The sequence below is a fragment of the Pipistrellus kuhlii genome, unplaced genomic scaffold (genome assembly GCF_014108245.1).
Source record: "Pipistrellus kuhlii isolate mPipKuh1 unplaced genomic scaffold, mPipKuh1.p scaffold_m20_p_13, whole genome shotgun sequence".
NCBI lineage: Eukaryota > Metazoa > Chordata > Mammalia > Chiroptera > Vespertilionidae > Pipistrellus > Pipistrellus kuhlii.
Genome location: NW_023425438.1, coordinates 22,409,101 through 22,436,875, shown reverse-complemented (window position 1 = coordinate 22,436,875; position 27,775 = coordinate 22,409,101). Strand labels below are relative to the sequence as shown.

At 36.2% G+C, this 27,775-nt stretch overlaps 1 protein-coding gene across 34 annotated transcripts in view; it reads left to right on the top strand.

Moving 5' to 3' along the window:
- The window catches only part of NRXN1 (neurexin 1), a 973,616-nt gene that overhangs the window by 921,071 nt on the left and 24,770 nt on the right, over window positions 1-27,775 (top strand). For 2 of the 34 annotated variants that reach the window (XM_036435303.2, XM_036435302.2), the window contains exon 1: window positions 4,336-4,544. The exons of the other annotated variants lie outside the window; for them this stretch is intronic. In XM_036435303.2, the coding sequence (XP_036291196.1) occupies window positions 4,512-4,544 (33 nt within the window). In that variant the 5' untranslated portion in view covers window positions 4,336-4,511. Of the gene's footprint in view, window positions 1-4,335; window positions 4,545-27,775 lie in introns of those variants that run through there. 34 annotated transcript variants of the gene reach the window in all.

The window sequence follows — 27,775 nt, the reverse complement described above, 5'->3', positions numbered from 1 at the left end:
TTTTTTCTGATCTCTTTCCTTTCTCCTTCTTTCTCTCTCCCCTCTCTCTCAGCTGCTTTCCTGCAATAATTCCCTGTCAAAAAGAGCATTCATTTGGCTTGAGGCTGCTCCATTGTCCTAGTGTTCCAGGTGGCTCTGCGGCACTGACCCTGAACGCCACAGGTTTGACGAAGTGTGGCAATTGGCATGACAGCAGTCACAGGGGCAATGCCTGAAGCTGGTCCTGAGAACTCTGTTCCCAGAAATCTCATTAATGGATAGACTGGGAGGGGCCTGGGGACCAGGGCTGCAGAGCTTCTAGGGTGAGAGGTGGCACTCTGCCACCTCAGCTCGCTGTGATGAGGGATGGCCCGAAACAGGATTTGTTTACAAGCCCACCGTTGTGGACTATAAAGTAGCCTAAAGGCACACACAGCCTAAGATGTGTAATGTAAGGGTCACAAAAGCTCCCTCCCCTTCACATATCCCCTCAGAGAGCCCCTCCTGTGATCCCTTTTCTGGCCACATCTTCAAAAATTCAAACGGGGAGGACCTCAAGGCTTTTGTATTGTTAACTTCAATGAGGTTAATTTCTCAGATCCTTCGTTTAAATTAAACAAATAAAATAAACCTTTTGCTTGACCAATCAATAGCAAGTTGCCCTAATGTCATTTCTAACACACTATGTACCATAGGTTTACAGGTTAGAGGTAGGCCACATTTTGAGTTTTCCTCCTCCTTCCTCATTCTCAGTTGCTGTTTCTTTCTTTTCTCAGTGATTTGTTAACTTTGCAAAGACTCAGGTCCTGGTGCTTGGTCCTCATCACTTCTCCATTTTAACTTATGTGCTTCCACTTTAAATATATACCTCACAGAACAGGACACTTTTCTTAAGCCTCTTTTTAAGTAAATAAAAAGTATAAAAGCTTATAAATTAGTATAAAAGCTTAGTATTTAGAGCATGCTTTCTTAATTTCAGTACTACTAATTACATATACATACACACACACACACACACACACACACACACACATATATATATATATATATATATATATATATATATCCTGTTTCCCCGAAAATAAGACAGTGTCTTATATTAATTTTTTCTCCCAAAGTTGCCCTAGGTCTTATTTTCAGGGGATGTCTTATCTTCCCATGCGCTAGGTCTTATTTTCGGAAGATGTCTTATTTTCAGGGAAACACGGTATACACACACACACACACACACACACATATAATTTATTTATTTTTATTGATTTCAGAGACGAAGGGAGAGGGAGAGAGAGAAACATCAATGGTCTACCTCCTGCACACCCCACACTGAGGATCAAGCCTGCAACCCAGGCCTATGCCCTGACCAGGAATTGAACTGTGACCTCCAGACTCATAGGTCTATGTTCAACCAATGAGTCACACTGGCTGGGCCATACTATTGACATTTAGGGCCACATAACTCTTTGGACTGCTCTGCATACTGAAGGATCATTAGCAGCATCCTTGCTTCTTACTCCTAGATGCTAGTAGCACTTCCCCAGTTGTGATAATAAGAAATGTTTCCAAACCTTGTCAAATGTCACCTTGGGGGCAAAGTCACCCTCATAAAGCACTGATTTAGAATAATTTGGGGTACAATAAAATTCTGGTAATAATAAAAATTATAAGCCTTGGCTTGATTTGGACAGTTTAATTTGTTTTAAAGTTTATATCTCTTAAAGTTATTGGAATCTGAACAACAACAAAAGTCAAAGATAGAATATATAATATATAAGCTTGTGCTGGGTAGGAAACACACATACACACATACAAAATGGATTTTGTTTGTTGTTAGCCCTATCCCATTCAATAGTGTTTGTTTGTTGATGATTATGTTGTCATTAAATTCAAAAATCCTCCCTGTGTTAAGAGTTTCACAATTTATAGTGACAATTCCCCTAAATTATCTGATTCTTAGACGTAGGAATGAGAAGGACTGGGAAGTAAATTATTGGGCTAATACCCAAACTTGGGCAAATTAACCCCTCCCAGCCTTCTTTTTCTCAGCAGGATACATTAGCAAGATATGGCAGAGCTAAACTGAAGCTTAATTTAGGATATCATTGCTGCATTAAAGGCAAGACAATGTGTAGGTTTCGGCTAAGGCTGCCAGCTCCTCTGCCTGGGAGATCCCTCCTTGCCCACACCTACCTTATTTTCTTTGAAAAGAAGCAGATCACCCTTCCCTTTGACTCTCTTTCCCCTCAACATTTTTGCTCAAAACAACTACCAATCGCCTTATTCTAAACCTAAATGAATGCAGCTGCCATCACTGTAATTATTTTAAATGAGAAAAGTAGAACACAGGCTTAACGACAACAGTGAATAAAGTGGTACTACTAAGACCCTGTGACCTTTGATCTCAGTTCCCCTCCTGAAATTTATCCACTATTGACTGATATTTGATGTCTTTACAGAAATATCCTTTGCATATGCAACTATTTGTGTGCGCAAACGTGTGTCTATAGTCTTCAAACAATTTAAAAATGTGTAATTTTAATTAACAATATATCCTAGATAGCTCTTCATATAAGCATATTTGAATTTTTCACATTAAGTTTTACAGCTGTAGAATATCTCTACTATAAGGCTCTACCATAATTTATCTGATCAATTCATTATTGGTGACTAGGTGGTTTCTAGGTTTTGGCTATTAAAATATTGCAGTGATCAGGTTTGATATTGATGCTTTATTAGAAGTGCTCTGAGCCTTCATTTTTCCTTTTAAAAAATAAAGTTTGACTATTAATGATTATGTTGTAATAGAATAAATAGGCCAAATAAGTAGAATGGGCACAACACAATATATAGAATGGGCACAACACAATATAGATTTTAAAGAAAAAATGCTTTATTGTTTTCTGACAGTTGTTATTAAATAAAAGATGAAATGAATCTGTAAAAAATAAATAAATTGCCAGCGTTCAGTCTTTCAGTTATATATATATATTTAAAAATAGTTGCCAAGACAAAAGGCACTTTGGAATTTCAGCATTCGAAAGTTCAGTAGCAATTTACTTATGATGGCACACCTAGAATTGATTCTCAGATTTTTTTCCCCTAAGTAGTATTGGATGACCCTAAAAGGAGTCAGAATTAAGCCTTAAAAATACTTGGATAAAATTAAAATCTTGGCAGTGAAAAACAAAGAGCAGTGCTCCTAAATACTCTTTCTGGTTTAAATGTCACTTCTGAAGATTGTTCAATGTTTCTTTTTATTATTAAAAAGAAAAAAATCCCTGATACTGTCATTTGAAATGCACCATGGTCTCATCGCTTATAATCTTCCCTGTCAGACTAGCTATAATCATCTCAGTTACCTTGAAGAATTGCCTGACATGTCTGTTATCGCAGGATGATCAATGCAAGCAGATGTATTGGGGATATTTGTTCATATGGTATTCCAGATGTGTAGCCTTTGTTTTCCAAATAATTGTTTTAAATTTCAGAGGAATGACAAAAATAAGTAGATATTTCCATCACTGAATAACACATTTGTTCTTCATGCTCAGGGAAACAAGATGCATGATCTTTGGTGGTTGCTTTAATTTTTTAGTGATTGATAAAATGTCATATTCATTGGGACTTAACTAGTCTTCAAAGAGAAACAGTTCTAATTTGCAAAAAAAAGAAAGCAAATAATATAGGTACTTCTTAATGTTGCATAATTAACTTTATAAAATCATCCCATAAAAATATTCATTATAAATTCAAGCATTGAAAAAAATGCTATTCATTAAGTTGGAAATAAAATTATAACTACAGTTATAAAGCTCTGATGCCATTTTGTTAGGAGGGTTGTGTGCTAATTGCAGGGCTTAAGGTTTGTAATTTCACATTAGGTGAAAACACAATAATCATCTGAAAAGAAGCACGTAGAGTTTAGTGGCTGGGATATAAAATGTGTGTGTGTGTGTGTGTGTATATATATATATATATATATATATATATATATATATATATATATATATATATATATATATATATATATATATATATATAAATTTCTCTTCTGCTGGGCAATTGCTTTGGATTAGAAAGCACTATAGAGAAAATTCCCTGTGCATGGAAATAGGTCTTTATGTGAGTTGAGGGTTAAAAGGGATGCCCACCCCCCTCTGCAGTCCCAGGTGGAGAGCAAATCCCACAGCAGGGACTGCCTAGACTTTTTGAGTGGGGCGCGGCTGGGCTGGGTACCAACAAGCCTCCTCAGCTGCAGACTGAACTGCAGCATCCCTTCCCGCAGCAGAGCGTCAGTCATTGGCTCCTCCGTGACACGTGACTGATCGAGCCTTTTCTGTGTATTTTCTCGCCCATCTGTGTGCAGGGCACTGATAGGCCAGGCTGATGCGCAGGCAATTTATCATCTTGATCTCCCACTGAGTCAGGGAGCTCTCCTGTCACCAGTATTGATTTCAGAGGATGGACTAAATTTCCTAGGATTTCCATTAAGAATTAAGAAAAAAGCTCTAAGCACGCAGGGTAGCCAGACAGACATGGATATGAGATGGCACTGTGAAAACTCGCAGGTAGCTTCTTCTGTCACAGCCGCTGCTCAGCACAGCTTTAGAACTGCAGCATGCAGGGTTTAAGACACCAGAAGCCTGAGAGCAAGCATAATGAAACTAAGAATCAATTGTTTTTGGATAACCTGATTTTAAGATTTATATTAAACTAGTTCTTGGAGATTGCATGTTAAATGTATGCATGCTCTATATGAGATGTAGAAAGGTCGTTTTAAAAATTTTAATTGTCCTTAAACCCTGAGCATGGTTGCTTCTAGTTTTGTTTGCTGCTTTATGTGAGCTTCAAAGGTGGTTGTTTTATTTTTTTACTAGCATGCTTTTTGCAAAAACAATAAAAGTGTGTGTATGTGTATTTATATGTATTTATGCATTAAGTTGGTTCAAGTAAAAGCATGAATAAAAGCTGCTTTCACGACTCGCCAGACTGCTTTGTTGTTGTTAATGACTTAGTGATAATTTTGCCTAACTCTGCTTAAATTCTGACCATGCATGCTTCTGCGGCAGAGTGGGGGTTTTCGCTGAGAATTTGTAAAGGTGGAATGTCTGAATTAAATGTATGTTTGATACAAGAGAAAACATATTTGTGAGCAATGGTTAAATATGCTTAGCTAATGGAAATATTTCATGATGGTAAGATTTGCATAACGTTTATTTACACTAATTCTGCTTACTGAAAAAAATGCATATCTGGGATTAATGAAAGTGTTTGTGCTTATATTTTTTAATGTGAATTTGGGTCATTTCAAAGATAGTAAGATTTCAAATTTTTAAAATGCATCTGAGGTGAAAATATTAAAAACAATTTTTTATTTTATTTTAGTATAGGAGAAAATTGTAAAACTGCTGTTTGTGTATGTGAGAGAGATCCTGTGCATGGTGTGTGTGTGTGTGTGTGTGTGTGTGAATTCCTTGGGGGATTTTTTTGATATTCTAAATTGTCCTTATTCTCCTGAAGAGGTAAAATGCCTTAACATTCAAATATTTCCTAGGCCCAGGGGAATTAGAGCAGCAGAGCAAGTGCATGGCCAGATGGGATTGGCACTGCTTGCCAGTGAGTGGAGACAATAGGTGGAGGCGGAGCAGATGGAGGACAGAAGGGACTGTGAATCAGAAAGGGGGGCGGGGGAGGGGAAGGATCTGCTTAATAGTGAAGGAGGCCTGGCCATTCTTTTCAAGGGAACCTCTGATTGCATCTTCCTTTCCGTTATGGGATGGAATGCTATGTCTGTTGTGACAGCTATTATTAATTAAATTAGGTAGCCCCTGCAACCATAGATTAGGGAAGCCCCCTGAATTGAAGTTGCTTTGCCAGATTGTAAATGGTGTATTTGTTGTTGTAACCTTTTGCTCTTGACCACGTTCAGGAAAAGTAGGAATGAAATTAAAAGCAATTGTATCAGTTAAGTTGGTGGTATCCAAATATAAATATGGCAGTAACTACTAAACTTACTTACTAGACCTCAGATAATTCAAACATCTATAGGGCATGCTGACTTTCTCCCTAAAGTAGCTTTCAATTCTGAAAATATAAAGATCATGCTGACTAATCTGATATTTTACTTCTGGCTTACAAATAGTCATTTCTAAAATAACTTTGAATGTTTCATTAAAGTGTTGATGTTGTCAGGAAGCCTGGGTACTTGACCAATGCCCAGTTTAAATTCTGAAATGAAATTAATCTCGCAGCATCCTTCATCAAGCCTTCTGTCACTCATCTACCCAGGGAACTGGGCACAGCCTTTGCCTAGTAAGGTCATAGGAGTGGGGGTGGGGTGGGGAATGAAACCTTTGGAATTTCATAATTTGAATGATTCTTTTAGAATTCCATGATGTGCACAGGCACAATTTCCAGTCCTAAGTACAACTGAATTTGATCAAAATCATGCTGCTACAATGTACCAATAAAATACAAATTTTAAGTTTGGAGATATGTCCTTTGGTCCATGGTATACCCACAACTCATGTAATCATTTGTTTGGCCAACCTTGTTGAAGGAAAAAATGGTCATGTTGCATGTCTCTTTTATCTTTTGAACCTTGGCTTGAGAAATAACTATGACCTAGACAAGAGAATGAAAACCTTTGCTTGTTGTACCTTGAGATACTAAAGATAATTTACTCAGGTCTATTAGATTAATTTCCCCAGAGCTGAAGAATTAAGCCAATTTCTTATACTAATTGCAATTCTTTCCTCCATGCCCTGTTCTTAGAAATTAATGAAAGGGTCCACTAAGCAGCAAAATGTTCCTCATTTGGCAAATTCCCTCTAACTTTTTTAGAAATAAATAGAGCCTGCAAACAGAACTTTGGATAAATATGGTTATTTTGGAAGGTTAACTGGTGTTCATAAGCAAGATAGCCCAATGATAAAGAATAAATACTTTTGACTTAGTCCATTCAGCAACGTGATTGTACAAAGAGCCACATTCTCCTTATGGGAAAAGTGAAATAAAATTAGAGTTCTGAAGTGGTATTAAATGTCTGGTCACCGTAGCATTTCGGCTCAACTTCCAAGAAAAAATCTCACCAAGACATTAGCCATGGAAAGGCTTACATATTTACACAGTAATTAGCGATGTAGCATTGCATATTAAGGATGTTTGGATAGTTATGATGATGAAATGCGCTCATCCCACAGCATCTGGGTACATTTATACACTACAAGTGCAATCAATTAACTGTGATGGATGCAGGAGGCAGAATGCTAATAGATGGGGAAAGCCCTTTTAGCCAATACAGAATAGTTTTCAAATAGGAAAAGAAGCAGGTAGCAAAGGACTTTCAGCCTCTGTCTATATCAACTTTAAATGTTTCAAGAAGTAAGCTTCAGTCTACCCTTTTGAAAAATAACTTCTTGGAAACAAGATTTTGTCCTGTCAAAACTAGTAATCTTAATTCCAGTGTCTGAGCACTAGCAAAATTCTTAGGTGGACAGTGTTGGTGGATATTTAATTATACTTAGACCAAATGGTCTTCTCTCTCACTCCCCATATTCTCTATTTCCAGGCTTCTATTCCTCTGCTGCTTTACCTGTCATTTATATACTCAAATGTCATTTGCTCTAGATTTCAATATTACAACAACAACAAAAAAACTCCAATAAACTATGTATATATGCATATATATATACACACACACACACACACACACACACACACACACACACACATATATATATATATATATATATATATATATATACTTGCTGTAACAATACCAAGTTCTGCTTTATACATTTTGTGTATACTTAGGCTTTAAATCTCTTTAATTTCTACTAAAAGTTATCATACTGCTATCTTATTTACATTCACTTGATAATGGATATTTGAACCTCTCTCATCACTCTGGCACAGAGAATCAAGCCAAACACAATATTATATAGGCCATAATAGGCATTTTCCACTATACAGAATAATTGGGGAGAATTATGAACTATTACAAATCTGTATCTCTCTAGTGTCCCTTAGCAAATGTAGACAGCATAGTAAGTCCAAACTGAATAAAGGCCATGGAAAAGCAAAAATATTTGAGAGGTGTTTCCTATTTTGGTGTCATAAATTATGTGATTATCACTACACAGTTCTATTTGCCTCTCAAATGTTTACCTTCATTTGAGTATACCTGCTTATGCATTAGTAACTATCTCAGAACTATGTGTCCAAAATCAATTACCCATGTTTGTTTTCTTTGTTATGATATATATTTTTATAGTTCATTATAAGCCACAGTGTAATTCTTTTCTTACTCTTTTCTCACACCTATGTCTTTTGTTAATAGGCTCCATTGCTTTAAGTATTGCTTAGATTAAAAGACAAAAACTACATATAATGGTGAGAATGACTTAAATATTTGAGGGAACCAAAAGAAATCATTCTCCAAAGGAAATCAGTCCTGAGGTCTACGTGCTCTCACCTTTGTTTCCACTGCTTTTTAATTAAAACATCATGGATTTTGTAGGATACCAATCTTGGCTCAAAGCATATTTCAGACTTTTGACCAAAAATATGATTCTGTAAGTTCACAATCTAGATTTACTGCTAAAGTTATGGGTAAAGTGGGGATTAATGGTATGGGAAAATACATTCACCTAGCTCAGTGGTTGGCAAACTCATTAGTCAACAGAGCCAAATATCAAGAGTAACAATGATTGAAATTTCTTTAGAGATTCAAAAAATTTTTAAACTTATTCTTCTAATGCCACTTCTTTAAAATAGACTTGCCCAGGCCATGGTATTTCATGGAAGTGCCACACTCAAAGGGCCAAAGAGCCACATGTGGCTCACAAACCGCAGTTTGCTGACCACAGACCTAGGTGACTTCTTGACATTTTTCAAATTGAAAACTCTACCAGAGCTTCAGAGACAATGCCCTCCCCATCAACACTCTGGTGAAATAAATTTGGTTATATGAAAAAATCTATTATGTGTACAAAAGTATAGGTTAAATAATGGAATAGTGTGCATATATAATAAACTATGCCTGCCTTTTTAATTTCAAAACACTAATATTTCATTGTCACATCAAAAATATTGCATAGGATTTGTATTTTTTAAAAATATATCTTCATTGATTTCAGAGAGAAAGGGAGAGAGAGAGAAACACCAATGATGAGAATCTTTGATCAGCTGCCTCCTACACTCCCCCTACTGGGGATCCAGCCCACAACCTAGGCATGTGTCCTTGACTGGAATTGAACCTGGGACCCTTTAGTCCACAGGCCGACACTTTATCCACTGACTCCAAACTGGCTAGAGCTATAATTTTTACTTTTAAAAGCATTTTATTTTGGAGTTGCATAGCTTCAGGTGTCAATTCTCAATTACCCATGTGTGAACTGTCTGCATAATTGTTTATTTTGCACAAACAGAAGTGATTTCTAGACCACTTATCCTCCCATTGGCTTAAAAATCATTGTTTTAATTATACACCAAGAATTTTTTCAATTAGCAAATTTAAGTAGGTCACCTACCCATTAGGTTTGTAGTGTAGTGTGTATGAATACGTGTGCCTTTATGATTATTATTTACAATAGTAGCTAATTATTTAGCAATATAGTTTTAAAGGATACCTATTACAAACTAGAAATTTCAGATGGAATAGTTATTCTTGGGTTTGCCAAGAGTTTTCTTAGCTTTCAATGCTGAGGTTCTTGTCCCAGCATTATGAAGGGTTCAGCAATCTGAAGAAAGGCTGTGCATAGATCAAGCAGGAGTCCATGTCAGAAAGGTAGTTTTGAAAGGTTGGGGGTCAGAGGAGCTTCAGCTAAAAGAGCTAAAGACTCCCTTAACTCTGGAACCCATGCTTTTTATTAAAACAATTTGTCCTAAAACAAGGTGGAGATAATAAACTTCAAAGGATAGGGTTTACAGAAGCATTGCCAGGTTGGGGAATAGCCTACAGCTGTTCAGGTGTTTGGCCAACAGGAGGCAATAACATGTAGATTAAGATGCCCTCAGCTGTCTGGCAGCAAACTGGTTATTCTCTTCAGGTTTGGGGGAGATGCTTTTTATCCATTCCAATAGATGATTACATATGTGGCTCAGCCCTTATTGAGCCCCCAAATCTCATCAACCTTTCGATGAAACTATTGCAATTATGATATGCTGGAACTGGCTCCTGGCACTTCAAGAAGTGTAACTTTTATTTCTAGAATCTGACTATTACCATATATAAGCAAATAATAAGCACTATCACAGCATTTTTATACACTTAGTAGTTAAAAACCTGTTAAAATACCTACTTGCTGACTGATCCATACCAGAACTGTGCAAGATGTCATGGGTGACTCAAAGGAAAGTAAGTCACTTGCTGCCCTAAAAATCCAGGTGAAATGTCAGAATAAGCACATAAAATTAGAGCATTGAACACTGAACTATTTTATCCTCTAGAACTAATTAATGAGCACATATTTGCTGGATCTGGAGAAAGAAAAGTTCAGTATGGGCTAAGTTGACATACTAATGTTTTTCTGCTACATGTTTCTTGTGTTTGAGCAGCCCTAGTTATCTATTTATTTACAAAGTAAAAGATAACACAAAATCCTGTCAAATCAAGTGGAATACACATTCCATAACACAATACTGGCTTCTGAAGTAGCACTGAAGGTATTTGAATATAAATCAAGGTGGCTGTTTCCTGTCCTACATGTTCTCAGGAAAATGTATTGATTTCTTAAAAGCCAGTGTTCATGCTCTATGACTAATAAAAGCAATGCAATATGTGCATAACTTTTTTATTTAAAAAAAAAAAACACCTACATATTTAGTTTGTACTCATTTTCATTCATTAAAGTTAGCCATTGGTTGCTAAATGTTTTCCTTTAAAAATGAGAAATTGGTTTCTTCCTACTGATAGGATGATTGGGATGAGTTAGTTTTCCAATAGTTAAAAAGACACATCGGAGTAAGTATAACTATCTCAGGCCCCTACGGCATAATTGAGTGTGTTTGTAAATTACTCCAGCTATGATTTTCAGTATGTTCAATTCTACTTCCTCCTTTATCTTTTATTTTATTTTTGAAGAGTACCTGCTGAAAAGAGAATCAATGTGGGTGGGTATATGTAGGAAGAAAGAGTCTGGCCTTGAATGAAATAATTTTGAATATGTGATAATTATGGACAAGTCCATTTATGCTACTTAAATGGTTATCGATGTAATACTGTTATTTCCTAAGTAAGTAGTATAGTAAAATACAATGACTAATTATGGGAAACTTCATGAAACATTCTTTAGAACTGACTGAAATGATATCTAGCTGTAAAATATCAAACTGAATAATTCTTGATTACTTTTCAAAATCTCAAGCTAAAGATAGTAAGCTTAGGTCACTGTTCAAAGGCATCCATGCAACAAGGGTTTCCTAGATTCCTGACCTTCTGATTTTCCATACGCAGCCAGTGAGATTTAAATCACAATAGATTGTCATTTTAAACCGAAAGCTTCTGATGCAATAACAAAATAAATACTAACTTTAACCTCTCTCTCTCTACCTCACAATTTCCTAAATGATGCATCAACTCTTTATACTATAAGAAGAGAGATGAGGGTTTAAAATGATAAGTATATGCTTGTCTTATTTGCAAATGTCCTTGCATTGTAGACTTGCGAACACATGACAATGAAATTAGTATAACACGTTTTATTCTGTAAAAATTACAAAAGGGAAGAATGTGTAGCTTGTTTTTTTTTTAATGATTTTGGCTTTATTGTTTTCTTTATGAATGTATCTTCATCTTTTTAAAAAAAATTTATTTTATAAATACCAGTTTTGCCAATGTAGAGGTAATATATAGGATTTGATCATATACTTCTTTATTTTTTTAAGGGAAATGTTTTAATTTGGAGTAATTTAAACATATTCAAATGTTACAACTATATTATAGAGAATTCACTCTTCCTTCAGCTTTCCCTAATGTTAACATTGTCTCTAAGCATTGTACATTGTAATACTGCCGAGGTATTAATATTCAGTGGGCTCTTTGAGAAATTATTTGTGTATTTAGAATTTTTGTTTCAGAGATGCCACTGAATAACTATTATGACTATTTTGGAAAATGTCTACATCACTTGGTTTGCTTCCCACCAATACCTAAAGGAATACTCTTTAATGGACTACCCAGATTTCTACTCAGACACAGTCAGTCGAGTATTTTAGGAGGATAAACAATTAACAGAAAAGCAGTCCTTTTCGTTTGTACCTGTCTTTTCTCCCTACCCCTATAAATGTTGGTTTTATTTTGAAGCTGGTCCCCTTTCTGTTTCCTTGTGAACTATATACCACCCTCCACTCAGAATGCTTGCTGAACTTCAGACCTACCCTTGGAGCCACCCTAACTTCATCTCAAATTCAACATGCTATTTTTTGGAGTTTATCTAATTACAAATGGGTTATTCTGTTTATGTAAAGACATTGTACTAAAGAAAGTTGGTACTGCTATGGTGTGACGAAGACCAACCAGTTAATTTTCTGGTCTTTGACTTTTCCCCATTTGAGGGGGTTTGCAGCTCTAATACGTTATGATTTTAGTGAACAAAAGTGAATTTCCATGAAAGGAAAAAGGTTTGAAAGACAAGTGGCCTCAAATATAGACTGCTTTTCATTGTATTGCATCGTCTCTCCTGAATTTTGAGATAAATTTGCATCTGGGATTTGCTTATGGGATTTTCAGATTGAAACTAGTGTGGGAATAATACCAGTCATGGCTAGCATTAATTAGGGGGAAAGCTCCTTTCCATTTTCACAATGAAGAATACAGAGGCTCATTAGCATTCTATGGGCAAGGCTGGTTGGTTTCAGAGAATAAGCAGTTTGGAATTCTAGAAACTTGCAAATAGGGAATACCATAGAAGAAACAGCATCTTTTCATTTTAACACCATCTTGACAAATGAGGACAATTTTTGCAGTGTGCGCATCATAAAAGCAAGCATAATTCTGTGAAAACAAAGGAAAGGGGCCCCATATTTCCCGTTCTTCTTGTGTTTCAAAACTTCCGCCTTTGCCATGAGACCTTGAAATTATTTCAAATCTACTTTTTATACAATGGACGGTAAAAGAGCTAAATTATTCATTGTAAGTGAAAATATGTATTACCATGTGTCAAGAAACTCCGATTCCCTCTCTGGTATTCCTAATAAGAACCCTGTGGTGTAGAATCATGGGCTGAATCTACTAAATAATTACCCACATGAGTGCTGTACTTACCATGTGTATTTTTAGGTTTTATGCCAATAAATATTCTATAAAGTGATGTATATTCTGGACTAAAAGTCCCTTATCCACCCATCAGTTTTAAATTCCTTAAGACTTAAAAGTAGCTTCTTATGAAAGTGGCTTCTAATGAAAGTGGTAAGGAAAGTGGTGATATAAGCAATCAGCAGCACAGTATGAGAAAAATTCTCACCAATAAAGATTTATGAAAAAAATAAATTTAATAAATGCTATATGAGATCCTCAGAAAACAAGTTTTTGTAAGCATCCTATATAACGGTAATATGCAAATGAACCCTATTGGCAGAATGACCATTCTACCAGTCACTATGGGGTGCATTGACCACCTCTCAGTCCCTTTCCCCAGTCAGCAGGTTCCCATTGCTGATGCTGAACAGAGATCCAGGAGCAAGTGGTGGGAGACATGGTGGTGCTTTGCCAAGACTCCAGCCCCACAGGTCACCCCCCCCCCACACACACACACACACAGGGCTACCCAAGGCAGAGGTGGGACCAGCTAGTGGATGGGAATGGCTGACTTTTCTGTTCCTTCCTCCCAGCCAGAAGACTCCAATTGCTTAATAGCAAATGGAGAACTGGGGGTGGTTGGTGGCAGGGGGTAGGGCTGGCTGCAGGCAGCCGGAGAAGATGGCCCTGATCGCAGGCCATGCCTAGGGACCATACCCGTGCACAATTTATCTATAAACATGAAAAAAAAAAAACACAAAAAACACTGAGTCTATACTGGTAACAGAAGGTTAGATGTGTATGACAAATTATTTTTGGGGTTGTTTAAAATTTATATATAAAAACTAACAGAGCTTTCAAATGTCTATAGTGATTTGATTGCAAGGAAATATTCTCAGACATATGAAATGAAATTAGAACTTTGTCATTTGTTATTTCAAGACTTCTTAAAATATGGAAAATTATAGTGATTGAGTTTTATTATTTTTTTTCTATTATCAGCATGTAAACATAGGATTTGGTAGATGTTCTGGAAATCATCATTTGAAGTGCAACCTAATATGTATAGTTGAGGCTTAGCTTGAAACACTTCAACTTTAAAGCATTCCCTGGACCCTGTAAAACTTAAGGAGCATCATGGTACCGTGGCACTAGGGAGAGCAAAGAACGTGTGAAGGCCACACATTTCCTGGCCAGCTTATGAACTATAAGCCTAGATTCTGTTGCAGCAGCTCTAGAACATATGGCCAAGTTACCACCTTTAGCATCTTTTTTAGCCCATTGTCTATTATGTATTTTATTATTTTATAGGGAATAATTCCTCTTGCCATTTTAAATTTACTGAACCTGGTGGAATTAACTCTGGAAAAAGCATGCATGGGTTCTGAAAGGATTTCATCAGATAACATTCATTGCCCATTTTAATTATGTGACTAAGAAACTGCCTTTATTGTTTTTATCTCCTATTGTTTGGTGCAAGATGTTCAAGGATAGAACATTCCTCTGTGAGGCACTTTTCTGTCTTAAGGTTTGATATTTAAGAAGAGGGAAGTCTTTGCTGCCAGAAAACAACTAAGTCCTAAGACTCTATTTAGTTGTCTAGTCTTGAAGCACAGCTGGTTTAATGGATTGACTTACTTTTACTTGTAGATTTTATTATGCTTCCTTTCTCTTAAACCTCTTTCGAGAATTTTAAAACCAAGACCTATTTCACATCTCATGGGTGAAATATTCACCCTACTTTCCTAATTCTGAAATACCTCTATCACTGGTCTCATTTATGAAATGGCATAAGACACCCTGCCTCTATCCAAACATATGGAAAGACCCTTTTCTTTCATTTTCTCCTCCCTTGTGCTCATTCTTTTCTTTGTAATTTCCTGTTTGATTTGTCTTTTCAACTTTTCCCTCTAACAGTCATTGAATGGCATTTATTGCTTTATTTTGCCCCATTTCTGTCACTTAAGAATCAAATTTTGAAACCATTATAAGGCATAAAATTGCTAAATCTCAGTTTTAGACCTTGTCAAGGTCAGAAGAATCAACTGAATTCCGTGAATTAAAAGGAAATATATTGGGCACAACTTAGTTCCAATGAATGGGATTCTGCAGGATTTTAGGAATGCAAAGTAAGATTACTAATCATAGAATACCTCATTGGACTTATAGTCCAATATCAAAACTAGAATATTGATATTGCTCTAAGTCATAGAACTTATTCAGATTTCCCATTACACATGCACATATTTGTGTATATGTGTGTAGTACTATGCTGATCGTTGTGTTTTCTGGGTTGTTTTTCTTGTGAGATCCACTTGACAGTTTGCATGGCTAATTATTGTGTTCTCATTTGTTTAATTCCAGCAATGCTGTAGGATCCTTAGGACAGGGGAGGGCTGGTGGGACCACTGCAGTTTTAAAGCATTGTATATCAACAAGCCATTAAATGAGAGTGTAGGGGAGACACTGCTGATGCTATTTGTGCCTGGGTGTGTATGTTGTAAGGTGGGTCAAAGTTAAAGGAGGAACGTGAATTTTAAATAACTGCCAGGCTTTAGTGAAGCTTTTGTCAGTAACCAAATGCAGGAGATTAGTGGGGTCCCTTGTGGCCTCATTTTCTGTATCATGATGGATAATTTGTACACAAAAAAATTGCTAGGATAACTAAAGAATATCCATTCTTGGAAATTCAGGTGTTTTGTTGGTGGATTAATTTTTTTAAAATGGACTTAATTTGTATAGTTCAGTGGTCGGCAAACTCATTAGTCAGCAGAGCCAAATATCAATATTACGACGATTGAAATTTCTTTTGAGAGCCAAAAACGGACTTCTGCACATGGGCCACAAAGTTTCAATCTCACTGTACGTGTGTTTTTGCATGTAGTATTTTGTGGAAGAGCCACACTCAAGGGGCCAAAGAGCCACATGTGGCTCATGAACTGTGGATTGCCGACCACTGGTATATTTCCTTTTAGGTGAAAAGGCCTTGGAATTTGAAGAGAGTTTGTTAAGAACTATTTCTTTTACCAAATAGAGAGCTTTAAAACTTTCCAATTTTAGTTTTTTATAGACTCTATTTATGGGGGGAATGCTTTTTTTAGGAATCACTGGTTTGGAAGGAATCATGAATCCACTGTACAGGTTATGCAATTTAGAAGCATCAATTATACTATTTAAGAACAATTGAGGTAGTGATAGTTCACATGAGATAGAATTATTTATTCTAGGTGTATTCTTAGTGGTTGATGATGGTGGGAGACAGGAGAATTTTAATCATTAGATTTATTTTAATTTTCTTTCCTACATTGTAGGATGGAACCCTTTTTAAAAATCCTCCACAATTCATTACACTGAAAGTTTGTTTTAATTGAGCATCCCTAAATAATTACCATGCTTCTTTAATGATACGTCAATTCTGAATGAGGAAATTAATGTGAGAATCAGTAGAGAATGTTTACAGCCCTTTCATATTGAGAGTGCATCTTTGTGTTTGCAACAATGGTGAAAATGACTACTGTTGAATTTATGTATACAGCTTTCTTTAGAGCAGCCTAACTGGGATTGGCCAGCTAAGAATAGATGATGAATGACTACATCTCCACATTTGCATAGAATATAGATAAATAGGTAGGTAAATAGATACATAGAAAGGAAGGAAAGAAGGAAAAGAAATAATTCTGTGGTTTCTGGTTGCAATAAGCAACAGACATTTCCAAACCTTTCAAGGCAACAATGAATGGCAACCATTGTGTGCCTAGTGATTTGAACCTCTACATAGGAACTCAGTTGAATAGTTGAGAGCTAAGATGAAACTCATACACATTCTTGCAAACCATTACCATGGCAACATACTTAAAATTTCCAAGGCTTGTCTCTCCTGCATTTACCTTATTGTGAAACAAAAAAGGCTTTCCAACTTGAAAATGCTTTGGAATGGTTGAGGATATGTTTTGAAATCAAGTGAAGTTGAAAAGTTGAAAAGCAAAATAGGACAGTCTGAGGGAAAGTACATTTGCCTTCTTCACGCATTATTGGATTTCTTTCCACTCCTACTTCACAATATTTTAGGCAAGGACAAATGTAGATAGTCTACCTATTGTGGATATTGGATATTTCACCCACTTCAATGGCCAACTTGCTACCTATGGCAGGGTAGAGGTAGTTTCATGTCTGTCTTGTATAATAATAATAAAAGACTAGAATAGCTGAGGTTTATTTAGCATATATTATGCACCAGGAACTGTGCTGAACACTTCATGGATCGTGATTTTCTTATGTCTTACAGCCACACAGCAGAAATTAGTACTGTATCCTTTCCATTTATTTATTTATTTATTTATTTTTTTACAAAAGAGAGGTTAAATAAATCACCACCCAAATTATACAGCTCCAGTGTTAAAACTCAATGCCCATGCACCCAATCACTGGAGAGCAGCATCCCATAACACTCCTCAGTGTATCAAGTGAGAAAGTGGTCCTACAAAGCCAGAAAAGGGGCTACCGCAGAGAGCATCTCTCCCTCTACCCAGGATACATTGAGTGAATTACCCATCGGGGTAAATATAGCTGGACCCTGACATGGCAGTATCAGGTTCTAACTATAAGAACAAGCCAATGTTTTTCCAGTGTTTGAGGTAGCAAGGTGGTAAAAGACAGCGAGGTAGCTACTTTCCTTCTTACATGGTTCATCTCTCTCCCAGCAAATTTAGTGGAGCACCAAAGGAGGCTTGGCTTCTATCTGAGTAGATCTTGGAAAATAGAATGAAGTATTTGTGTGTTTTTTTTATCTATAGGATTTTCAAACATGTTTGTGTGAATTTAAGTCAGAAAATTATACTTTCTTTGTGAAGAGAATGTCTGTCTAAAGTTTTCAGGTGCCCAGTGCTAGGAATTAACTTTTCACATTGCAAGGAGAGCAAAGTGAGAATGTGTCTACATGAATACTCTCAATAGCATCTTGTAAGTGCCAGCTACTGAGCTAGACAGTGTTTGTGTCTTACCCAGCTTCAGAGAATATTCATAAGAATCCTGAAAAACAGGTATAAATATGTTCATTTGTACATAGAAAGAAACCTAGAGAACTTAGGGAATTTGTCCAAAATCACAGAGCTAATAAGTGGCAGAGCTGGGATTTCTGCCCAGCCTGTCTAGTGCTTAAACGCTTGCTTCTTCCATACTTACTGATCAAAGAGAGATTTTTCTGCCCAGAGACACCCTTCATGAGTCATACACCCAAAGTTCTCTATGAACTTGGAGGGAGGGAAGTCTAGTATTCTTATTGTATCCTTATTGTATTATTCCTATGCTTAGCTCCTATTTAAATAAGGTATGCAATAAATGACTATGAATGAATGAGAGAATGAGGGAAGAATCAATCAAAAGATGTGCATTTTCCCCTGCATTTATTTGTTGGTCTAAATTTGATGACTTGTCTTAGCCCTTATTTTCTTGTAGTTTATTTGGGAAGAAGATAAAATTTTCATCCTATAGTTAGATTTTGAAGGAAAACAGTATAAAGGCATTGTTTCCTTATCCTATATAAGAAGAGGGTAATATGCAAATTGACCCTAACAGTAGGATGACCAGAATGACTGCTGGACCAGTCACAAGGAGGTGCACTGACCACCTCTTGGTCCCTTTCCCCAGCCAGCAGGCTCCAATTGCCTGATAGCCACCTGTTGCAGGGCCAGGACCAGCGAGCAAGTGCAAACAGCTGACCTCTCGGTCCCTTCCTCTGACTGACAAGTACCGATCACCCAATGGTGAATGGGGAACTGAGGGTGGGTGGTGGCAGGGGGCGGGGCTGGCTATAGGCAGCTGACCCTAATCACTGCCTGTACCTGTGCATGAATTTCATGCACCAGGCATCTAGTAATCAAATAAAAGAGCTTATGATTTAAGACAATTTCAAGAGTTCCAGGGAGCCTGGGAATGTTTGGAGAATGGCATATAAGGAAATCCCAGAATAATAGTCAACTTTACTTTTGCAGTTCTTTCTAGAAAGCAGGTTCTATCTTACAGTTTTCTCAAAGAGCAGAAATGCTCATAAAAGCAGGCCAACCAACTTTTCCTTTCCTTCCTTCTAACTTAAAATCATTATCTCTTCAGTTAAATATAATTTTACTTTTTTTTATTTCTCTACAATAAATTTCCAGGAGGTATAATGTGAAAACAGTTATAAAAGTTTATTGTCGCTTCTAGAGCTGTTAGAAGGCAGATAAAAATCTTTGAAAAAGTGTGATTTTGCCACAATTCTCATCTCCTATCTTAGGAGTTATATTTCTGGAAAATAATCTATCCTTGCTCACTCTTATTTTGAAATTTAATGATCTGCTATAAGTGAGAAATTGTGAAAAATATACTTAGACATAGTGAGCTTAGGATGACTTTAAGAATAAGATTATTTGAAACGATTCTACCAGTTCAAGTGAAATGTGTAATATGTATATGCATCAATACACCTTAAAATGTTTCACTCAAATTTAATAGTCTCACAATCATAATTATTTTCATAAAATGTTTTTGTTTAAATTTCAAATACTTAAAAAATAAGCCAGATTCTAGAATGTGTTGACTTTTCCCATTTGTATTGAAGTATAAAATATTAAAAATTTAAATATAAAACATTTTAAGGTGTATTGATGCGTATACATATTTTAAAAGAATTGCCACAGTCAATGTTGATGACACTTGAAATCAACTCTATTGAATTCCTGTGATATTGTGGAGATGTATAACTGTTCCACAGAAGTATCTATATATATAAAAGGCTAAGCAACCATCTGACCAACTGATAACTATTACATGCACTGACCACCAAGGGGCAGATGCTCAGTTCAGAAGGTGCCAAGATGTAGTTCTCAGGTGAAGCACCACAGAACCAGAGAGGAGGGAAAACTGCCCTCTCATAATCTGGGACCCCTTGGGGGATGTCAGAGAGCCAGTTTCACCAGATCCACTCAGGCCAGGCCTAGGGGCCCCTCCTGCCGGAAGGGTCCTAACTCTGTAGATGCCCTTCGGGCTGCCCCAGGTGCAGCTGGGCAGGGAGGGGTTATGGAAGGTTAGCTCCAGGGCATGTCCCCCATTTAACCCAGCCCCACCCTACCAGCCATCTTCTAATTAATTTTCTTTCAATGTGTGTGAATCTGTGCACCAGGTCACTAGTATGAAATAAAACAAGCACCTAAGCAGTTCCCAACCTTTTAAATTATACATAATTTGAAAAGGCACATATGTCCACTGTTTCAGTGCACTAAAGTATATTGCTCAGTGCCTTTTAACACGTTAAGCCCATGTCAGTCACTGGTGACTAACACAATACAGTCTGTCCGGACCAGTAAATCACTGGTGCTGCCAGCATATCGGTGAAATCCGAAATCTCAGGCTAAAAGGAAAGGAAGAAGACAAAACAAGCATGGCGCTTAACATGTTGAGGATTAATTAGCATATTAATCCATATGAAGGACACAAGCATAGGTATGTCCTGGTATAAACAAATTCAGCTCAATAAGGAGCACTGGGCTTCATGGATCACTCTCGGACAGTTTCTTTTCTTCCTTCAGCTCCTCTCCCTCCTTTTCCTAAATCATTAGTGTTTGCTAAGTGATCTGGTTATCTGGTTGCTCTAGATATAGGACATGAATTAGAATTAAACTTTGGACCGAGAGATAAACCAGGTTGCTACATCTTCTGAGTCCCAGGAAAATGAATAAGGAGGAGAATTGAGCAAGAGCTCCAGTATCCCTGCATCTGTGTAACAGCTTTACAGGAGGTCTGACTGGAGAATAGGGACCCACTGTGCCAGGCATGGCTTGGCACTACCTATCTTGTGTGTATGCCCAAAATTAGCATTGCCAAAGTGAACCCTATACTGGTATAACAGGATCAGCCCCAGAATAGCAGCATTTGCGTAAGAGGCCAGTTGGTGTGAGAAACACAGATCCTCTTCAACTGAGGGGACAAGAGGATTTCAGGTCATGAAAATGAAATTTATCCAGTGAAGTGGATATTTGGCTGCTCTTTTAAAGAACTACCTGGAATGCTTTTTATACCGCCATGCAATGAAAAAAAGCAATTTCTTATTGGTTAAAATGATAACTCATACAAATGCTGCATGATGGGGACTTTCATATGTTTCATATACACAAATGATTATATATACATGTATCTACATGTATAGTATGTATACTCAGATGCAATATTGTAAACACAGAAACCAGTCCAAGCTTATGCATATTGCTCATGAGATTCAGACTGAGAATTCATATCTGTACTTGTATGTATTTTCCAATATTGAGCAGCAGGCTACAAATTAAACTGAAGTGGCTCAACACTACAACATTTCAAATATGAATGAATAAACCAGCATATGCACCAAAGGATTGAAGTACTCAGATATGGAAGCACGAAGCTTCAGTTTAACCATAAACAGCAAAGATTGGCTCTTAGTATGAATGACTTAACATTGCAGCATCTGAGTGAGATAATATTTGCTCTAAATCACTACTTAATAGAAACGCTCCGAGAGGTGCTGTGCAGATATTTACTCACTGGAGGAGCTCAGTATGCAACCCTGCATTATTCAAGTTATGGCTCAAAATCTGAAATTCAAGTTTCTCTTAACTAAGTCATCATCATTTCCAACTATATCCTTGTTTCTTGCAGTTCCATGCTCCAAGCATTGTGTGGAATAGAAGTTCTCACACATCCCCACATTAAATCTCTATTAAATATCAAAAAGACATTGATTATGATATTTCCCAGTAGGAAATAAATGTGGATAACTAGGGGCCTGTGGCTCTTTTATACCTTTGATTTTGCACCTCTAAACTCGAGGGCCATCATGTAAATGAGATTGCCCTGATCAACGAATGCATTTTTAGAGTGTATCTGGAGAAATAACCAGTATTACTAATAGTCACTTTTGTTTATTCCCAAGATGCAATAAGAGATAATTTGACAAAACCTTAATGATGGTTGTGTGAAAGACAATGAAAAACAGCTCATTAGTTCTTAGGTGGTGTTATCAGTAGTTAATAAGAGAGACCTACAAAGTTGGAAGGATTTTCATGAGTGGATTAATGAGAAGAAAGAGAATTCATTGAGTTAATTTTGTAGCAATGTTCTAAGTAGAAGGGGGGGGAAAAGGTAGCAGAAAATTTAGAAATTTACATTTTACTTCTGTCCCCAAGAATTTATTTGTGCATTTATGTGCAGAGCTGAGAGGTGAAGTATTTAAGGTCTTTAAAAAATAAGTTAAGAAAAGATTACCACTAGTAAATAAAAATGTCCTGGGTTTATACCATTTCAAAGTACGTTAGTATTTGAATTTTGTTTTAAAATTTTGAACTCTCCAGCCTTCATTATATTCCCTTTGCAGTGTAACTTGTACACCATATCAAGTGAAGCAGTAGCTGTGTATGTGTTTACTTCATGGGAATTTTAGTGGTCATTTATTAAAATCCAGTACTCTTCTTTTGCCACCTTATTAACTTTTTTAAAATTAATTTCATTATGTATCTTTATAAACCACATCAACAGTTAGAGGACAAATGGTTTGGATGGATATAATTGGATGATAAATGAATGGATAGAAGTCACCTCGAATAAGAGACAATTACATTCTACTAGAGGTCTAGATAATCTCATAACTTTGCCATTAATTTGCAAAATAATGTGATCAAACAGAAACGCTTAATTTTTTAGCTTCAGTTTTCTAATATATAAAATGAAGACCACTGAAGTCTGGCTCAGTACAAGAAGATCTATGATTGCTTGACTAAAATTTGATTCCATCCCCTTACGTGTTAAATGGCAACAGTGAAAGCTCAAAATTTGAAGGCATGTTAGTTGAAGCTATCATTTGCATTTTACTATTCTAAAATCTGTCTTTGGCCTCATAATGAACAAGGATGTTCAGTTCAACCTGTGTGAGTAATTAGTCCTTTCAATCACCATACTTGGGCCAGAAAAATTCATATTGACACAGCTAGAAGCCAGGATTTGCACTGTAAACAGCTGTATTTATTTAATTTGGGAATGGCCAAATCCAAGACAACCAAGACAAATAGAGAGGAAATACATCTCATCACACGCATATTCTAGTTTCCCTTTCAAAACCTCCATTCCACTACCAACCCGTCTTTGGAGGTCTTACACCCCAAATTCTAATTAGCGAGAACCAGGAGGATAGATTATTCCAATAACTTTGCAAAAATTTAAACTTCACTTTAACTTTTATTTATTTTTTCCAGATACTCTACATTGTTTTGGCTAAAAATTGAAATGCAATATGAGCATAGAGGTTATCATTAACTTCAAGCTGTGGTCAGCAAACTGCGGCTTGCGAGCCACATGTGGCCCTTTGGCCCCTTGAGTGTGGCTCTTCCACAAAATACCATGGCCTGGGCAAGTCTATTTTGAAGAGGTGGCTTTAGAAAAAGTTTAAGTTTAAAACTTTGGCTCTCAAAAGAAATTTCAATCATTATACTGTTGATATTTGGCTCTGTGGACAAATGAGTTTGCCGACCAGTGGCTTAAAGAAATAATATAAGAGATACACTGTCTTTTTTTTAAACATAAATTTGATTTAAACTTTCCTGACACCAAATTTCTATTTCACCAGTTTATTATTTTTATAAATATTGCTAAAGTATGTTCTTTTTTTTTTTTTTGATTAATCAGGAATTCAGTTCTTTTGTTTTTCCCATAATTTTCTTTAAATTAACATATCTGTGGCATTATTTTTACATTCCTATCTTTCCCTTTGGGTTTTGCCTATTAGGTTGACCAGTATTCAAATTGGTATCAGAATGCATGTTAGAATGAATAGATACTGTGATCTCTTTACCATGGTGGAGTTTTTCTATCCAACCCATTTTCACTATTCTGGAACCATTACATACATTTTAAACAGCCAAGGAAATCTTGAAGAAAATTGAATGGCTTTCAAGCCTGTCTTTTCCTCAAGCAGACAGCTGATTTATGGTCACTTTTTGTAATAACCTAAGACATCAGCTGGGAAAAAACACACATTAAAGAAATGTGAAAGCTGGCTGTTTTCAGGGATATTTAAGCTTTTCCCTAAATATTCATGAATGTCAATGTTCAAACATTTGAATGGAGTAAATGAATGTACAAAAGGGTTTATTTTTTGAGCAGGTACTTAGCTATATCACTCAGGATAATAGCTCCTCCACCTGTGTTCTGAACAAGCACATTATTTGCGAATATTTAACGAAGTGATAGATATGGGAGCACTGTTCTATTGCAAGACAAAATATGCTATTTGAATGGAATTGATTGTTATTTGTATTAATGAGTGGTTTGTTCCTATGTTTTAGAATAGAGTAGGCACAATAAGTTATTTGCTGGTAAGAACCATAATTTGTACCTTGCTAGGTAATGACCACATTTTTGCCCATCAGAAAATGCTGTGCATAGATGAACTATTTCATATTTGATGGTGACTAATTGGTCCTCATTTTCTTTGTTATTCATGTACTGGAGCTAAAATTCATCCTTCACAAATTGGATCTTGGTTTATTATTTTAATTTTAATTAGATTATGGAGCCATGTGATTGACAGCTTTATATGGCATCTACTTCTCAGAAAAACAACCAACCAATTAGTAAATAAGAACCAAAAGTTTGAATGAGACAGTGGAAACTACCACAGGGTCTATGTGCTCTCTAAAATCTGTTGCTCTTTTAATAGCATTGTTGATTAACTAAAATTATCAATTTGATAAGTTTCTTTATTGATTTGATAAAATTAATCCACTGTTTGGAACTTGAACTTGTAAATATGTATTATAATTGCATTTTTGAGGGGTGCAGTTTTTCCTCTAGATCAGTGGTTCTCAACTTTCCTAATGCCACAACCCTTTAATACAGTTCCTCATGTTGTGGTGACCCCCAACCATAAAATTATTTTTGTTGCTACTTTATATTTTTTGCTACTGTTAGGAATTGTAATGTAAATATCTGTGTTTTCCAATGGTTTTAGGCTCTACAGAAGCAGTTCTCAACCTGTGGGTCACCTAAGACCATCAGAAAACACAGATATTTACATTATGATTCATAACAGTAGCAAAATTACAGTAGCAAAATTACAGTTATGAAATAGCAACAAAAATAATTTTATGATTGGGGGTCACCACAACATGAACTGTATTAAAGGGTCATGGCATTAGGAAGGTTGAGAACCACTGCTCTAGATCAAAATTGTGACTTTCCACACCTCCTAGAAATGTCTTGCCTCATAGATCATCTATGTAGTGGGTCAGACCTACCTTGGAGATGTTGTAACACCAATTCTGAATCCTGACATTTTTTTTTCATGGAAACACAAATTGTTTATGGAAAGGCTATCAGATTCAGTCCTGTAAAACAGACATAATGCTCTCTCTTCCAGAGCAGCATCATATAAACAAAAGTATTATCAAGAACTAGTGTCCATCAGTTAGCCAAACATCACATTTCAGCTAACATCATACTCCACCCATCAGTTTTCTCAATCAATTCAGTGTAAATGTCATTCACAGCAGTGAACGATTAGGCTAAATAATATTATGTAAGTAAGCATCAGAAAATAAATCATCAGAAAATATTTTTCTCATTTTTGGATGTATAGCCAAATAGACTATTTCTGTTTAGAAACCCCTTCAATAGAAGTTTCAGAGTAAATCAAGAATTCCTTTGTGGGCACCACATTTATAATGGGCATCCTTTCCACAGTTGGAGTTGCTCTTTTTCTCACAAAGCAGATTTGTCCTAGGAGAGATGGTAGGTGTGTTCATAGGAATGTATCAGTCATCAGGGAATCCATTTAGCATGCTCAGACCACTCTGGATTAGGGAAGATCAGCATGTCTCTTTGGCCTCTGCATGGTTAAATGGATAGTTATGCAAAGCTAATGTTTTTGCTTGATCGCTATTTTGTCTCTTTCAACAGGTAGTCTCTTCTCTGAAAAAGGTTATAGGCATCAGCAATGAGAATACTAAAGAATAGGACTGATTGATGTGATATATTTGAGTTTCTTTCTACCACTCTCTCAACAGCATGTTATAGAGGGACAGTTCTAAACACAATGAATTAAATTTAAATTATACAGCTTTGGCTAGAAAATTGTTAATTCAGCCTCCAAAATAAAATTTAGTTTTTTCCCTACATTTGAGCTACTTCATTTTTTTATATAGTGATGATTGTTACACTGTCTCTACTGACTTAAGAACTTTTATTCACAATACTGTTACTTTTTTTATAAAGGCAATGCTGGGTTTTAATTTTTTAAGGAAAATGTGAAAAACAAGAAAGTATATTCATTATACCAGGAACAGGAAAAGTACATTAAAATCTATAGTTTTAAAATAATTTCATATTTGCACAGCTTCTTTTCTATTCGAAAGGTCTATAGTAGGTACTATTTAATGGATGACATATTTTGTTATTTTAGGCACTATATTTTGTGAAAGATAACACTGAGAACATTCTAACCCTTTCTGTTTGCTATAGAATTGTCCCAAAGGCTGTTGAATGTAGAAAATAGGTCAACTTTTAAAACAGAATTTAACTTGTGTGGCTAAGTGATTTAGTCTGCACCAAACACTATCCATGGAGTCACACATTTTTCAGTCCATGAATTTCTTTTGAGAAGCAGCCTTTATCATGCATACTTGATTTCTAATTCAGAATTTGAACCTAGGCAGTAAAAGAGGGAAGCTTAGCTCAACAAAGTACCAGTACAGCCACTGTATTTTGATTACATATTAACATGAGATCTTACATGTATAATTCACACATACAACTTCAGTTCAATATCTAAAATTATATTGCAACTTTTTTCAGGTGAGAAATCAAGAGGCAGAATAGTTTTTAAACTTTTAAATCAGTTTCTCAACTTCTGCACCACTGGCATTTTGGGAGGCCTGTCATGTGCCTTTTATGATATTCAACAGCACTCCTGGTTTCTACCTCTTAGATGCCATAAGAGCTGACACCCTCCACCTCACCTCCCAGTTGTGTCCATTTGTACACCTCCCAGTTGTGTCCATTTGTAGTGTCTCAGACGTTGCCAAATGGCCCACAGGTGGCAGAGGGGAAAGGGGCAGCATCACTGCTGGGGTGAGAAGCAGGAGATTAGAGAATTGACTCACATCCTCCTATCAAGAACAACAACAGCGGCCCTACACTGATTGCATCAATGTAGTTAACATTCCTCAAGGAACATGAGAAATATCCTTGTAACCCTGAAATTAATTTTAAAGAGTATGCACTGTGATTGAGAAAAAGTATCTCTGTATTTGAAGTTAGCTCTATAAAAAGTGAGGGTTCTGCTCTGGGGCAAATTGGAACAATTGGCCTGCAAGACCCCTAATCCAATAACTTGTTATCAAGTCAGTTTGGATATTAGCCTGAAGGAAGTGCTTGTGCCAAAAAGAGGATTTTTTTTTATTTTTTTTTTATTTTTATTTATTTATTTTTTGCCTTTAAAGCTCACTTGAATGAAAGATACCCATGTAATTGTCACACCGATTGCCGGTAGTTATCACTAATATG